The sequence below is a fragment of the Giraffa tippelskirchi genome, chromosome 2, assembly GCF_054371585.1.
Source record: "Giraffa tippelskirchi isolate mGirTip1 chromosome 2, T2T-mGirTip1v1.2.pri, whole genome shotgun sequence".
NCBI classification, from domain to species: Eukaryota; Metazoa; Chordata; class Mammalia; order Artiodactyla; family Giraffidae; genus Giraffa; species Giraffa tippelskirchi.
In genome coordinates this window covers 72,780,036-72,796,048 of record NC_137276.1, presented here as the reverse complement: position 1 = coordinate 72,796,048, position 16,013 = coordinate 72,780,036, and the positions used below count along the sequence as shown (strand labels likewise).

The following is a 16,013-nucleotide window of genomic DNA, read 5'->3' as shown; positions in this document are numbered from 1 at the left end:
GAACTACATCTCACATACTGCAACTAAGACCCAGCACAGCCAAGTAAATAAATTAAAAAAAAATTGAAGCTTTCATCTTTGCAGAACCGTAGGCAGTAAAAGGTTTTTCATTCACTGTCAAAACTTAGATTAATTTTTTTTTTTTTTGAGAAGCAAAGTCACAGTTCACATGACAAGCCCTTTAACGTCTGGTCTGGGGCTGCCCCGCCCTAGCTGTGTGTCTGTCTTGATCGCACGTTCAGCGAGAGAAAAAGCCAATTTTGTGAGCCAGGGTGCTCTAATGCGGAGGATCCAGGGAAACGCCCTTCCCCGCCACCCCCACCCCCATTTGTCAATGACTAGACAATGGACAGACAAAGGAAGTTGTAACCGTAAAGGCTACAGAGGGGACACTCTCTACTGAATGTAATGAGTATGAATATTCTGTGGTGGCGTGAGTGCATCTCCATCCTCATTGGCCAGGCTGGTGTCCAGATAGGCAATGCCTGCTGGGAGCTCTACTGCCTGGAACACGGCATCCAGCCTGATGGCCAGATGCCAAGTGACAAGACTATTGGGGGAGGAGATGACTCCTTCAACACCTTCTTCAGTGAGACAGGCGCTGGCAAGCATGTGCCCAGGGCAGTGTTTGTGGACCTGGAACCCATGGTCATTGATGAGGTTCACGCTGGCACCTACCGCCAGCTCTTCCACCCTGAGCAGCTCATCACAGGCAAAGAATATGCTGCCAGTAACTATGCCCAAGGTCACTACACCATTGGCAAGGAGATCACTGACCTTGTCTTGGACCGAATTCGGAAACTGGCTGACCAGTGCACAGGTCTTCAGGGCTTCTTGGTTTTCCACAGCTTTGGTGGGGGAACTGGTTCTGGGTTCACCTCCCTGCTGATGGAACATCTCTCTGTCGATTATGGCAAGAAGTCCAAGCTGGAGTTCTCCATTTACCCAGCCCCCCAGGTTTCCACAGCTGTCGTTGAGCCCTACAACTCCATCCTCACCACCCACACCACCCTGGAGCAGTCTGATTGTGCCTTCATGGTAGACAATGAGGCCATCTATGACATCTGTTGTAGAAACCTCGACATTGAGCGCCCAACATATACTAACCTGAATAGGTTGATAGGTCAAATTGTGTCCTCCATCACTGCTTCCCCGAGGTTTGATGGAGCCCTGAATGTGGATCTGACAGAGTTCCTGACCAACCTGGTGCTCTATCCCCGCATCCACTTCCCTCTGGCCACATATGCCCCTGTCATCTCTGCTGAGAAAGCCTACCATGAACAGCTTTCTGTAGCAGAGATCACCAATGCTTGCTTTGAGCCAGCCAACCAGATGGTGAAATGTGACCCTTGCCATGGTAAATACATGGCCTGCTGCCTGTTGTACCATGGCGATGTGGTTCCCAAAGATGTCAATGCTGCCATTGCCACCATCAACACCAAGCGTACCATCCAGTTTGTGGGCTGGTACCCCACTGGCTTCAAGGTTGGCATTAACTACCAGCCTCCCACTGTGGTACCTGGTAGAGACCTGGCCAAAGTACACCGAGCTGTGTGCATGCTGAGCAACACCACAGCCATCGCTGAGGCCTGGGCTTGCCTGGACCACAAGTTTGACCTGATGTATGCCAAGCATGCCTTTGTTCACTGGTACGTGGGTGAGGGCACGGAGGAAGGAGAGTTTTCTGAGGCCCGTGAGGACATGGCTGCCCTTGAGAAGGATTATGAGGAGGTTGGTGTGGATTCTGTGGAAGGAGAGGGAGAGGAAGAAGGAGAGGAATACTAAAGGTAAAATGTCACAAAGGTGCTGCTTTTACAGGGAAGCTTATTCTATTTCAAACATTGAAAAGTTGTGGTCTGATCAGTTAATTTGCATGTAGCAGTGTATATGCTCATATACAATTACTGACCTATGCTTTAAAACATGATGCTTTGTTACAGACCCAAGCTATCCATTTCTCTGATGGGTTTGAATAAAGTATTCCCTGTCTTAAAATAAATAAATAAATAAATAAATAAAAATTGAACAGGCAGTTTTGAGGGAATCACTGTGATTTGGTATCTGGATAATAAATACTGATTTTCCCTTCTTAAAATGTCTGAATTCCAAACACAGCTTGTTATCAAAAATTTCTGCACTTCTGGATGGTCATCATTGTGTCTCATACAACTTTACCTATAAACATCATATCTCTCCTTTCCTCTACAGAGGCATGAGTTTTAATTACTCCTCAAACCACACCCACCAAGAGAATTTCATGGCCAAATCATACCAGTGATACTCTCCAGATTTTATAGAGAGCCATTTACACTCAAACCAAAAAATAGACTGAAACAATGTTGTTTACATATATAAAAATGTATGTTGTGGTAAATATACCAAAAAAGGATAAATTGGAAAAATCAAAGATTAATTTTGTCTCTTTTAAGAGTAATGGTTTGTTATTTTTTTAAAAGATCACAATTAAGAATATCAATCATGAAAGTACTGCGTTTGATGTATCATTTCCAGTGGTATATCTGATAGAATTCTAGAATTCAATTTCTTATACATTAGTTTGATTTTTGGCTCTCTTATTTTTCACAGTGGTGGTTCTCTGCTATAGAGAATGAATTTCCCTGTGCCTAAAGAGAAAAAAATAACAGTAATAATTGTAGTAGCACTAGTAATAGTGGTAGCAGTAGTATCAGAAGTACTAACAGTAGTAATACTTGTTAGTCACTATAACAGCAGAAATAGTATTTCTCCAGTTTTGAGTTCATCCATTATTTTGGTACCACTAGCCCTTGCTGGAAAGTTCACCCACCATGATTTCTGGGAGTTCCCAAGAGGCCGTTTCCCTCCCACTATGGACTAAAGTCCTCCAAAAATCCATATGTTGAAGCTCTAATTACCAATGTGATGGTATTTGGAGATGAGGCCTTTAGGAGGTAATTAAGGTGATGCCTTAAATTTAGGCGATGCCTTGAGGTTCAGACCCCCATGATGGGAGTGGTACCCTTAGAAGAAGAGGAAGAGAGACCATTTCTCTCCCTCTGTCACCTCCACATGTGAGAACTCAGTGAGGAAGTGGTCTGCGAGCCAGGAAAAGGGTCAGTGTCAGGAACCAAATCTGCTTACACCTTGATCTTAGACTTTTAGTTTCCAGAACTGTGAGAGATATATGTCTGTTGTTTAAGTCACATAGTCTACAGTGTCTGTGGGAGCAACCCAAACTAAAATACCTCCTCTCTTGCTCCAGCTCCTATGTCCATAGGTGAGGATCCAGAAAGCCCCAAAGGCCCAGTTGAGAGCTGCTATCTCTGCCATGGGTGGAACACTAATGCCCCTAAACTTGGAAGTTGTACTCTGTCACATGAATCCTATAATAAGGTTCCCGCTGACCATTGGGATACTTTTCAGACAATCGTAGTTACTTTTGAATCATGGCCCCTTCCCCAAGGCATCAGGCACAGGTTCATACAGGCCAGGCCAAAGGACATTCTGCCTTGTCTCCACTTTGATCAGCTAGAGTCTAGGGTATCATCTCACTGTTATGTCCCCAGAACTGTCCAAGCACCTGCCATATAGAAGGCCCTCAATACAATAGGTGTTTGTGGAATGAGTGAACACACAAGCATTCATTTTGGAAGGGCCCTCCTTTCTTTCCTAGGAGATCTCTTGGTCCCTCAGGCAAATAGTATCCTATAAGAGAATTATTTGTGAGGTGGAAGGACATGTGTTATTATCTCCATTTCATGGTTGGAGAAACTGAGATGCAGAAAGGTTTAGTGACTTGTCTAGGAGCCCCACAACCTCACTACGTTTACTGAGGGCCTTACATAATTTTTTGGTTTGTTGTTGTTTTTCTTTATATGACTGAAGCACCTCTCCTTAAACAGCTTTTTAGCTCAGCATTTATTCTGAGGAAACAGGGGGAGTCATGTATTTACAGACTGGAAGAGGATTAACAGAAAAGTTCATGGTGAAAAAGCCCACTTTTTGAAAGTCTGTGATCACACTCCTCCCAAAGAATGCCCAAGGGCACTCAAGCCATTTACTTCTCCTTAGAATAAGAAGAGAGTGTGAGCCTTGTAAAATTTCCCACACTGCCTGACTGGGCAAGCTTTTCTACAAGGAGAAAGGAACTCTGTATTAGCTCCAGTTTGGTTTCTGTGCTTCCGCTCTGAATGTTCAATTGTCAGGCGAGATTCTGAAGTGTATAAATATGTAATTATACTGCACAGCCAAAAACAAATAGGTTGAGTTTTTGGTGAGGATCTGTTTTATTTTGAACCCCCAATTTCTAGTTACACAGTTTACACTTTGGATTTCTCATGCTTTGTGGAAATACACATTTTACATTCCCAAATCTGTTTTCATTTGAAGTGTTTAAAAATGGAGTGATTTAGGTATTTTACTTTACAGTTTTGTACATGTATTTTCTTGCATCATATAAACAACTGCATTTTAGAATTAGTCTCAACAAATATTTTAATGGGTCTATTTTTCTGTGACTAGTAAAAACAAGACGCTTGTATGAATACTAGTCATTCAAGAATTCCATGATAAATGAAGCAGCGTCACTGAGCCTCGCTGGTTAAGTGTTCTGCTTCCCTTCTATTACCTGAGTTTCATACTTCACTGTCAAGCATAGTGTATTGCATTGGGTTTGAAGAGCATACTTTGACAGGGGGTTAAAAAAGCCATCTAGGTATATCTTCAGGAGTCATCACTTGTATATAATAAAAGATAGAAACAAGAGGAATGGACAGGGAAGTTAATGTTGACCAGGCAATGGCACATATTAAGCCCGAAGTCAGGCTTCCTAACTCCTTGATTCATGCTAGAGGAACAAAGGTGAGTTACTATTCTGGTGAGTAAAGCTATTGTGTTGCTTTATATGATAATGTAACACATATCATAGGTCTTTAGCAACTGTGAAAGATTGTGAAAAATCTTATTTTCATAATTGCCCCATTTGAAGTTGTCATAGGTCGATGGCCTTTGGCCTCATCCTGTGGGTCTTCAGAGTCCTCCCACGCCTGCACTTCCTTTCTTTTCATCTTCTTCCCTTTTGAAAGTCAAAAGCCCCATCTTTGAAGACCAGCACTGGCACTATGCTTCAAGGAGCCTCTGCCTTCCAAATGCAGCAGAGGGGCCAGGAGGAAGTCCCCCGGTGGCAGAAGGCTGTGTCCTCATGGGTCCCAACTGCTCAAGCTAGTTGGGAAAGCCATTGGGCTGGTCAGCTCTTGGGATATTTGGTGGCATGAAAATAAAGGAACTACTTAACAGTTCTTTTCTCTCTCCTCTTGGAGCGTATAGGCACAAAATAGAAGATGAAAACAGAAAAAATAGCAAGTACATAGGCACTGGATTTGAGGAGAATGCTTTGGTCAGAGGGTTAAAAGAGGTTGTTGGATTTATTGTCTTTTCATTATAAAAAAAATAAGTGGAAAAACAAGTGTAAGGGAGTTCCCTGATGGTGTAGGGATTGGGATTCAGGGCTTTCACTACCATGGCCTGGGTTCAATCCCTGGTCAGGGAACTGAGATTCTGCAAACCACGTGGTGGAGGCAAATAATAAAAATGAAAAATAAGAGTAAGTGAAATAAGTCAGACAGTGAAAGATAAACACTATTATGATCTCTCTTATATTGTGGAAACCTAAAAAAAAAAGTAAGCTATGTGATAGAACAGATTGGTGGTTGCCGGGGACGAGACTAAGGCATGGGGAAGGTTAGGGATAGGGTAGGAGAAATGGGTGAACTTATTTTTTGGTTTAAATAAATTGAAAAAATTTTTAATAAGATAAAAATACCAACAATAAAACTTCCAATGATCTGTAAAAATAGGTAAATCACAGTGATAGGATTAATTGCAATAAGAGAATAAGTGAATCACTGAATTAGATTAACACTCCATAAAATTTCTTCTATACTACATCTTTTATTAAAGCTGCTATATTATAAGCAGCTAATCTTCTGGGCTTAAATTTCATCTCCCTCCACAATTCTAACTTTATTAGATGTACTGACATGAAGCAAAAAGCTAAAACTTTCCCTCAAAGAAGAGAGGAAATTTTAAAAAATATTTATCGTTTATTTGGCTGCACCAAGTCTTGGCTGAGGCACTCCCAATCTTTTGGTTGCAGCCTGTGGGATCTATTAATAGTTCCCCGACCAGGGGTCAAACCCAGGCCCTCTGCAGTGGGAGTGTGGAATCTTAGCCACTGGACCACCAGGCAAGTCCCCAGAGAGGAAATATTGAAGGGGAAAAAAAGTCATGGGAAAGTGAAATGACCAGATCAGGTGAACAATGCTAAATTGCTAGTCACACTCACCTTGGGCAGAGACACATGGGTGCAGCAAAGATGAGCACCATCTAAACTAGTCAGAGAGCAGGAGGTGTGTACAGGGAAACGGAAGTGAGGAGGACATGCAAACATATCCTATAACCAGACGGAAAACTGGATGTCTAAACATTCTTTGTCAATCACATTTCTTTACCCTTGTTTTTACAGTTATTTCAGAGAGTAAAATGACTATAAAATTTTTCTGTTCAGCATCTAATTGCATTTCTTTTTTTTAAAAGCAAGAGTTTGCGTGGTAAAAGTTCATATTTAGTAAAGGCTTTCTCTGTACACACCCCCATACTCCAACCTTCTCCAAAGTCTGCTGGTGGGCTGCTTATGCTTTTATGCAATTATTATATTCTCTTCAAAATACCATCATTTTAGTGCATGCTGCACACTCAGTTCCATGAGGGAAGGCACTGGAGCTTTTGTACCACTGTGCTTCCACGTCACCAACCCAAGATTGTATTCATGAATTAAAGTGAACAGTTGATGAATTGGGACTTGATGACCTGCTTACGAAATATGCCATCTAGGCAGCAACCTGTGATTTAGCAAAAGGGTCTGCAGTAAGTGCTGAGAAGAAAGTATATTTAGGGATTTAAAAACTAACGATTGTGAGAAAATATCTTATTATTACTTTAAATATTTATTTGACTGCACCAAGTCTTAGTTGAGGCACCCAGGATCTTTAGTTGTGGCATATGGGATCTAGTTTCATGACTAAGGATTGAACCTGAGCCCCCTCCCTGCATTGGGAGCATGGAACATTAGCCACTGGACCACCAGGGAAGTCCCTATATTGATTTTTTAAATTTTTATGTATTTATTTTTGGCTGTGCTGGGTCTTCATTTCTTCAAGGGCTTTTTTCTCTAGTTGCAGTGCTCAGACTTCTCATTGCAGTGGATTCTCTTGCTGCAGAGCTCAGGCTCTAATGTTGTATGGGCTTCAGTAGTTGCAGCTCCCAAGCTCTAGAGCAGTCTCAATAGTTGTGGTGCATGGGGTTAGTTGCTCTGGGGCATGTGGGATATTCCCAGATCAGGGATCATCAAACCAGTGTCTCCTGTGTTAGCAGGCAGATTCTTTACCATTGAACCACCAGGGAAGCCCTATATTGATTGTTTTTAAGGTAAGAGTTTTTAATTAATGTGCTTTGTAAATCAGGGAGAGTCAATTTTATAAAATAAATTATTATTTTAAAATAATTATTATAATTACTTCTAGGCAAACTATAAAAAGCAGAGGAAAGGGAGGGATGTATATATGCCTTCTTAAATCTTTTTTAAGAACAGGTAAAATGTTTTATATACATGAAAGTTTTGGGGACCTGATTATTAAAAGGCAAAAACTAGTTACTGATCTTCATCAAGTACTACAAGTGTGTGTAATGTCATGAGAAATAGAGTCCTGTTCAAAAATGAGCATGCTAGGCATGGTGGGGATGCGGGTCTAGTGCAGAGCTCCACAGATTTAATGTGAATGAACATAGCTTGGGATCTTATTGAAATACAGATTCCGGCTCAATAGGTCTGGGTTGGGGTCTGAGATTCTGCATTTCTCACAGACTCCAAGGAGAAGCTCACTGTGGCCAGGGATCACACTTTGATAAGCAAAGCCTTTAGACCACTAAGGACTACTTCAGTGACCAGACCTGCTGATTCGTGATGTTAGGGAACGAACTGCAGGGCCAGGCAGCTCCCCGTAAGGACCACTTATTAGTCCACTACATCAGGATTAGAAGCCCATGAGCCCTCTAATGGCACTGTCATTATGAAGCTGTCCATCCAGGCAGGCACAATCATGCTAGGCATGATTCTGTGACAGAAATAAACAGAATCCAGAGATTAACCAAAGTTAAGAAGGTTAAAGTACTGTCAATTATAACACACAGGCAGTAGAGAATACAGAAAGCTGAGAGTGTCTAATGAAAAGGCCAGAAGAACAAATAGGTACAAGTGGTGAATGTAGGGCGATTTGGAAGCTAATCATGGTCTTTAGATTTCTTCTTGGGCTATTAATTTATGTGCAGTTTGGCTTATTTCTCTTGCTAATAGGCAAGCTCGTAAAAGGACTCAGCTGGGTTAGAATAATGTGAAAAGTAAACTGGGTGGTGTAAAATATTTGTATAGGTTCAGTGAAATCATAAGGAACAGGTGTTTTTCAGAATTTAAACTTTTTCAGATTTTGTTTGTATATTATATGCTACATGGCAACCCATTCCAGTACTCTTGCCTGGAAAATGCCATGGACGGAGCAGCCTGGTAGGCTGCAGTCCATGGGGTTGCGAAGAGTGGAACACAACGGAGAGACTTCACTTTCACTTTTCACTTTCATGCACTGGAGAAGGAAATGGCAACCACTCCAGTGTTCTTGCCTGGAGAATCCCAGGGACGGCAGAGCCTGGTGGGCTGCTGTCTATGGGGTCGCACAGAGTCGGTCACGACTGAAGCGACTTAGCAGCAGCAGCAGCAACATCCCCAGTAGGGCCTGGGAAAACCAACCCAAAATCAAACCCATTAATATTCTTCAGCAAAGCATATGAACACTCAATTACACTGAGTGGGAAAAATAAGGAATCTAAACGGTTTCACAGTCATTCAGGGCAGGATTTTATTTTAATTTTACTTTTTTAATTTATTTGGCTGTGCTGGGTCTTAGCTCCAGCATGTGGGATCTAGTTCCCTGACCAGGAATTGAACCCAGGCCCCCTGCATTGGGAAAACAGAGTCTTAGTCACTGGACCACTAGGGAAGTCCTGGGGTAGGTTTTTTTTTTTAACTAAATGAATTATTTTTTTAAATCTTGGGGTTTCGAAGACTTCAGAATTACAGTTTAAGTGAATGTGGACAAGTTTTCCAACACCTCAGCCTCCTATTAGCAGTGTTCAACCTTCTTCAGACAGGCAGTGCTCACATACTTCATTTTCCCATTTTAAAATGAACTTCTTAATCTCTTCTCAGTTATACTAAGGGGTAAGTGACTAGTAGCCAGCTCAGATATACTTGCATTTTGGCATGGATAACCACTACATTTTGAGGTAGATTTTTAGACACTAACCAGTAATTAATTTGATCTAGGAATTTAGCATTCAGAAGATTCTATTTAAGGGAGATAGGATTAAGTTCTATTCAACAAAGTGAATTTTACCTAACCAAAATTTGTTCCCTGCCTTCGGCTTTGAGCTACCCTTTTTAAACTTAACTGTACTATACATTTTCATAGGGCTTTACAGTTTTAAAAGTACTTTTATAATTATTATCTCATTCCATGTATATTAGTCTATTTTTTTTAATTGAGGAAACTGAGGTTCAAAGATACTAGGTGTCCAAGGACAGAGTTGAGAAGTAGCTGGAAATCAGACCCAAAACTTTGACCACACTAGACCATTTCTATAAAACATTGGTTAGAAAATGAGGTGGCAGTGTTTGCTTCCTCCCTGTTGGTGAAATGCAAATGTGAAATTAGATGATAATGATTCACTGTGGAAACAGTAAAAGACATCAGAGAGAAAATATGTGTTCTTTTTTTAAATTTAAAATAATTTTTTTACTTGGTTTTGTTTGTTTGGCTGTGCGAGGTCTGTTCTTTCATAGCATGTGAACTCTAGTTGTACCATGTCAAATCTAGTTCCCTGGCCAGGGATTAAACACAGGCCCCATGCGTTGGGAGCTCGGAGTCTTAGCCACTGGACCACCAGGGAAGTCCCCGAATATGTATTCTTTATTAGAATGATCCCACTTTGTCTGATGGTAGCTAATAGGCCAACTTTTAGCAAATGTTCAGCCTGATAAAAAAATTTGTATTCCTTGTGGTGTTGTTACCATGTTCATGATTTCTAGTAGTCACAAGCTTTTGCACTCTGACTTTCCAGACCAAATTTTCTTAAGTCCTATATTATTTTAACCATCTGACAGGAAGTTTGAAGTGCTGTGGAAGTGGCAAGAGATCAATTCCACAAACATTTATTGCACACACTGCCTAGCTAACTATAGGTGTTCAACAAATGTTAAATGAATGAATATATTCCCTGTAATTACAAGATTCTCTTCTATCATTTTGACTGAGTCAGTAACTCCCTCCTTCTACTGCCTCAGTAGGTATAACATGCCCTAAAACAAATGTCTGAATCAAAGCGTAGGAGGAAGGTTAATTTGCTTCAAAGAATAAATCCGAGAGTTGCCTTAAAAATAATGCACCTATCTCTATGGGAAAAGCTTCAAGAGAAATATAGAGTGTGTACACAAGAAAATGGAAGCTACAGCATATTGTTTATTAATCTTCTCCAGGATGTTTCTTATCCCTCATATTTTACTCTTCCTAAGAGAAAGTTTCCCTTGATTCCACCGGTTGTTCTCTTTTAAGCCTGGAGTGGCACACCGTAGTAAAATTTTGCTGGGCTGCATACCTCACTCTGAGCAACGATACTCCTTTCTATGTTCCACTTAACAAAAGGTGTTCATGAATCAGCTCCAAATCTCAGTTTATATTTAGATGACGCATTTTCTTCAACTGAACAACAGTCCACAGTTACAAATGCCAAACAGGAAGGGCACATCTGCGAAAAACAAGCCTCTTAAGCTGGAAGAATGAATAATGATGATGTGTGGGTTGTGCTTTCTATACAGCAAACTCTGGGAAGACCTTTCTGTGAACAGCTATCTGATCACAATTGAAGAGGCTTTGTCCTACTCACCTCCCACACTCCGTATCAGCAGCTCCACAGGGGCAAGGGAGATTGGTAGTAAAGATTCCTCAGTCATTAGAAACTCAGGTATCGATTCAGAATCTTAAAATCCTAGGGTAGAGATGCTTTTTCTCATCACTTGTAGTTCTTAGTACCAAGCAAATCCTAGAGATGAGTGTTTTCTTCAGGGATATGAAAGTTGTTTCCACTTTGAGTTTCAAATCCCCAGTAGGACCTTCTAAGTAATGAACTATATACGTAAATAGAATACTGCTTCAATTTGGATTTAAGTAAATTTTTCTGCCTATGAAACAATTCCACTTTCACTATAGAAGCCTTATAATAAATATGAGGGTTTCTCATTTTTATTTGGCATAAACATCAATCATTTTGGAAAATGTTTAAGTTCGCTTCTGATTTGAAGTGTCCTAGTATGGGGGTCTGTGTCTGTGTATCTCTGTTTAACTAAATAATCTCACCATTCAGTAAAAGAGTAGAAACTGAGCTCGGCTAAGGAGTCAGCAAATGCACATATGCTTTGTTGCAGTTTTTGATTTATGGTAACCTTTATACTTAACTTTCTTTAGTTTACAGATTTTTCTCTGTTACTGTCATAACACTGCTATGATAATAAAACCCCTCCTTTCCATGTGGAATTCCAATAACAGTTTGGCTGTTTCATCCATCTTGAGAAGAGTTTGCTACTGAGGAAGAAGCTAACAGTATTAGCCCTAACCCTGGAACCTCCCACCTCCTCCCCCCATCCCCAAACTCAATTAAACCAGCATCACACCAAGACACACACACAAAAACTGCCGCCTATTTACATAACACAATGATCGAGTAATAAATCAACATTAATCATGAATGTTGCAACAAGTCACTGAAAATGATGTTGACCTCACCATGGACCAGACTCATTCATCCATGACCAGTATTCATTCCAACTGGGAGCAACTTCCCACTCCCAAAGACAGGGTCAGGCATTTCGGATACATAAGACAGGCAGATTTGATCTTTCCTTCCGGGTATCACGTTCCTTTTTTCTATCTCTATTACTCCTCATCCTGAATCAGTCTTATCCTAGAAATGACTCCATTTCCAACAACTAACATTCCAATTACTGTCTTCTTAAGCCCTCCTTAGCATCTATTTTCTTATAGTGCATTCCCTACTAAGGTTGAATTCAACTATAACATATATCATAGTCTTAGGCTCCCTGATTCCATCTACAATTACTCTTTTTTGAATATTTAAGGGAAAAATTTAAATAAAGGAAAAAATTTTGGTTAGTTTCTAATTTTTAGTTAAAGAATTGTATGAGTTACAATTCTTTAGAGAAAGGTCCTCACATCTGTTACAGTTTAAGTTGCATGAGTGTGACCTCTGCCTGTTGTCACATATTCCTGTCTTCCCCTTTATGTGTGTGTATTCATTTGTGTCTAACTGTTGGCAGCCCCCAGGGAACACTGTAGCCCACCAGACTCCTCTGTCTATGGAATTTTCTAGGCAAGAATACTGGAGTAGGTAGCCATTTCCTTCTCCAGTCTTCCTGTTTAGGCCCACAGTTACAAAACCATGCCTGGCCAAGGTAGGTCAAATAGCAGCAGCCTCACCATAAAGCTTGGGATGAAGTCATAGTTTGGCATGCAAGTGCCCTGAAGCAGTCTTGGCATCTCTGTCTTTTTAGTATATATTAACAAGGTAAAGGCAGGTTTGTGAATTTCTCTTCTTCCTGAAAATGCTTTTGCATGTCTTTGAGCCTTTGCAACTGCTGTCATGCTTTCTAGAATCACCTTTAATCCACATTCCCATCCCCATGTGTGTGTCTGGGAAATTGTTATTTACACCTCTGCCTCCATTCAAGGCAGCTACCCCAGAGAGTCCTTTCCAGACACCCCAGGCTGGCTCTAACACTGTTCTCAGTGTCCATGTATTTTGTTCAGACTCCACTTTGGAACCCCCTCGCTTGCATTTGTGTAAGCTTCTACTCATTACTCGGAGAAGGCAATGGCACCCCACTCCAGTACTCTTGCCTGGAAAATCCCATGGATGGAGGAACCTGGTAGGCTGCAGTCCATGGGGTCGCTAAGAGTTGGACACGACTGAACGACTTCACTTTCACTTTTCACTTCCATGCACTGGAGAAGGAAACGGCAACCCACTCCAGTGTTCTTGCCTGGAGAATCCCAGGGACGGCAGAGCCTGGTGGGCTGCCGTCTATGGGGTCGCACTGAGTTGGACACGACTGAAGCGACTTAGCAGCAGCAGCAGCTACTCATTACTAGATTCTGAGCTGCTAGGAACCAGGGACCATATCATTTTATTTTTGTATCCTGTAACCTGGTACAATGCTTGTCATGAGAACTGTTCAATCAAAAAATGTGATGAATGAATGAATGAATGGAGTACAACTTGACAGGATTTTTAAAAGGGAACAACTTAGAGGATTATTGTGTTTTATAGGCAACATTCCTCTGTTGAGTCAAAATTAAACCATCTTGCAGATAGGTGTTTATACACTAGTTGGTCCTTTATTTGTTGGTTGGTTTAAATGGCAGTATTAAAAGAAACAATCTATGATTAATTCAGTGTTTAATAGAAAAAGGAGAATTTTTTTCTATTAAACACATGAAGCACATGAAACACATCCTATGTTAGACATAAATTATGTATCATACTGATTACTGGCTATGGTCAATGACGTGGAAGTTTAAAATGACAGAAATATGATATTTAAATTAGTATTTTACACAGCCACATGTTAAATATGTGCCATTTCCCCCATGACAAACTGATTAAATAACTTAGATAATGTTTTAACACACATCATTATCCAAAAAAAATTAGAATAAACTATGAATCATTCTGTCAACTTGTGCTTCAATGGAACAATGTATATCTTTCATAGTTATTAATATTTAGTGTCTTTAAGTAAATTAAAAAATCAAGCTTAACAAAGGTTAAAAATATCTGATGATACATAGATGATTGTAAAAGCAATATATATTAATGAAGCTTTGTATGACTGACTTTTTTTCTTTTTTGGTTAATCACTCATGGAATTATGTCAAACATGTATCAAGACTTTGGCTCTTTTTTCATCCAACCTTCCGGCATTTCATTACTATAGTTACCTGATTAATGGATGCAATAATATATATGGCATGATATGATATGTTCACATTAAATTTTAATCAAATATTACTAAATTCAGAAAACATTAAGTAAATCATGACTGATGAGGCAATATTGCTGTACTGTCATATTGATGACTCTCAAACTTCACTACTGAGAGTAACAGATTAAGCATAAGAAGTAAATTTTATGAGGAAATATAAGGATCTCAACTTCCACAGTTGTGTTTTGTTAATTGCTTTATAGCCACCAGAGGAGACATTAGATCCATCAAGTCTACCAGTGTCACAGATTCTGTAATTCCTTTCCTCAGTTTCAAATATTGTGTTTGCACTGGAAGAGGGCTCCATTCATTATCCATGGGGATTTGTTATTTTCTAATCATGATTTTTAACTAAAATTTGTCATTCCACTTATACAAAGTATCTAATGCAGTCTGGTAATAGAAACTGGAATGTGGTTTCCATGGGCTGGGGCAATGGGAAATGAGGAGTAGTTGTTCAGTGGGTATACATTGTCAGTTTTGCAAGATGAAAAAGTTCTGGAGGTCTGTTACACAACAATGTGACTGTATTTAACATTGCTGAGTTCTTCCCAGGTGGCACTAGTGGTAAAGAACCTGCCTGCCAATGCAGGAGATGTAAGATATGTGAATTCAATCTCTGGGTCAGGAAAATCTCCTGGAGGATGGTATGGCAGCCCACTCTGGTATTCTCCATTGACGGAGGAGCCTGGCAGGCTACTGTCCATGGGGTCACCAAGAGTTGGACATGACTGAAGTGATTTAACATGCATGAACACTTGAATAAAATTAAGATGTTAAATTTAATATTATGTACTTTTACCATAATATTTTTAAATTATAAGCATTGTTGCCTTTATTATTTTTTTTAAATATGCGCTTATTAGTTTAGCTCCACCAGGTCTTAGTTGCATCATGCACACTCTTAGTTGTGACATATGGGATCTAATTTCCTGACCAGAGATTGAACCCAGGCCCCCTGCATTGGGAGCATGGAGTCTTAGCCACTGGACCACCAGGGAAGTCCCTATTGTTGCATTTTAAATAGAGCTTAGAGTCTAATACCAGCTCCTTCAGCCTTGCGGGAGAGAAGAAAATGAGAACTTTCATTCATTGGGTGACAAACATGAAACTTAGGGGTGATCGTCAGTTGGATCCATTAAACTGTAGCTTGCTTAGTAAATGATGAACTGTAACCTGCCTTTACTGATCAAACTTGTTTTAATTGTTTTTTCAAAGACTTGCATGTCCTCCAAGGGTTTCATAGCCTAGACAATAAGATGTTTGCCCAAGTTGTTTTTAGGAACTAGGGGTCACCTGTGTCTAGTTTGAGCTCAAGCAGGTTGGGACTGTTGGGACCACCAACCCTCCAACTGGGCGTGTGCAAATGTCCAAGATCCATGACCTTTTGACATCAGAAGGCCAAAAAACTCCATCCTAATGATGTTCACCTCACCTTTTTCTTACTTCCAGTCACCTTTCCTTATGCTCTGCACATCTCAGCTTTAACCCATAAATATCCGGAGCTCTTTGCCTTCAGGGAGGTGGATGTGAGACTTTTTTTTCTCCCATCTCCTTACTTGGATATCTTGAGAGTAAGACATTCTCTGTTCCAGATTGCAGAGCCAGGGACAGCATCTCTGCACATGATCTGCCAAGCTGAAGTGTCAGGCACCGCGGTTCTGTGCTGGGAACTCTAATCCAAAGTGTTAGGTGCAAGGCCTATGTACACAAAGGCAAGTGAAACTAGACTAAACACAAAAGAAGAGGCTAGTCCTTATCTTAATGCCTAGATTCCATCTTCTTTTTCCAAGGGACCCCAGTGGACTTTTCT

General features: G+C 40.5%; 2 protein-coding genes across 6 annotated transcripts in view; both read left to right on the top strand.

Annotated features, from left to right (window-relative positions):
• The window catches only part of NRBF2 (nuclear receptor binding factor 2), a 248,653-nt gene that overhangs the window by 156,263 nt on the left and 76,377 nt on the right, over nucleotides 1-16,013 (top strand). The window lies entirely within an intron of this gene.
• On the top strand, nucleotides 438-1,809 carry LOC145537946 (tubulin alpha-1A chain-like). The gene has a single exon (XM_081568989.1). The coding sequence runs from the start codon at nucleotides 535-537 to the stop codon at nucleotides 1,783-1,785; it is 1,251 nt and encodes a 416-aa protein (XP_081425115.1). The 5' UTR covers nucleotides 438-534; the 3' UTR covers nucleotides 1,786-1,809.

Coding starts and splice junctions, on each gene's coding strand:
- LOC145537946 (XM_081568989.1), top strand. CDS start 535: ATGCCAAGTGACAAGACTATTGGGGGAGGAGATGACTCCTTCAACACC.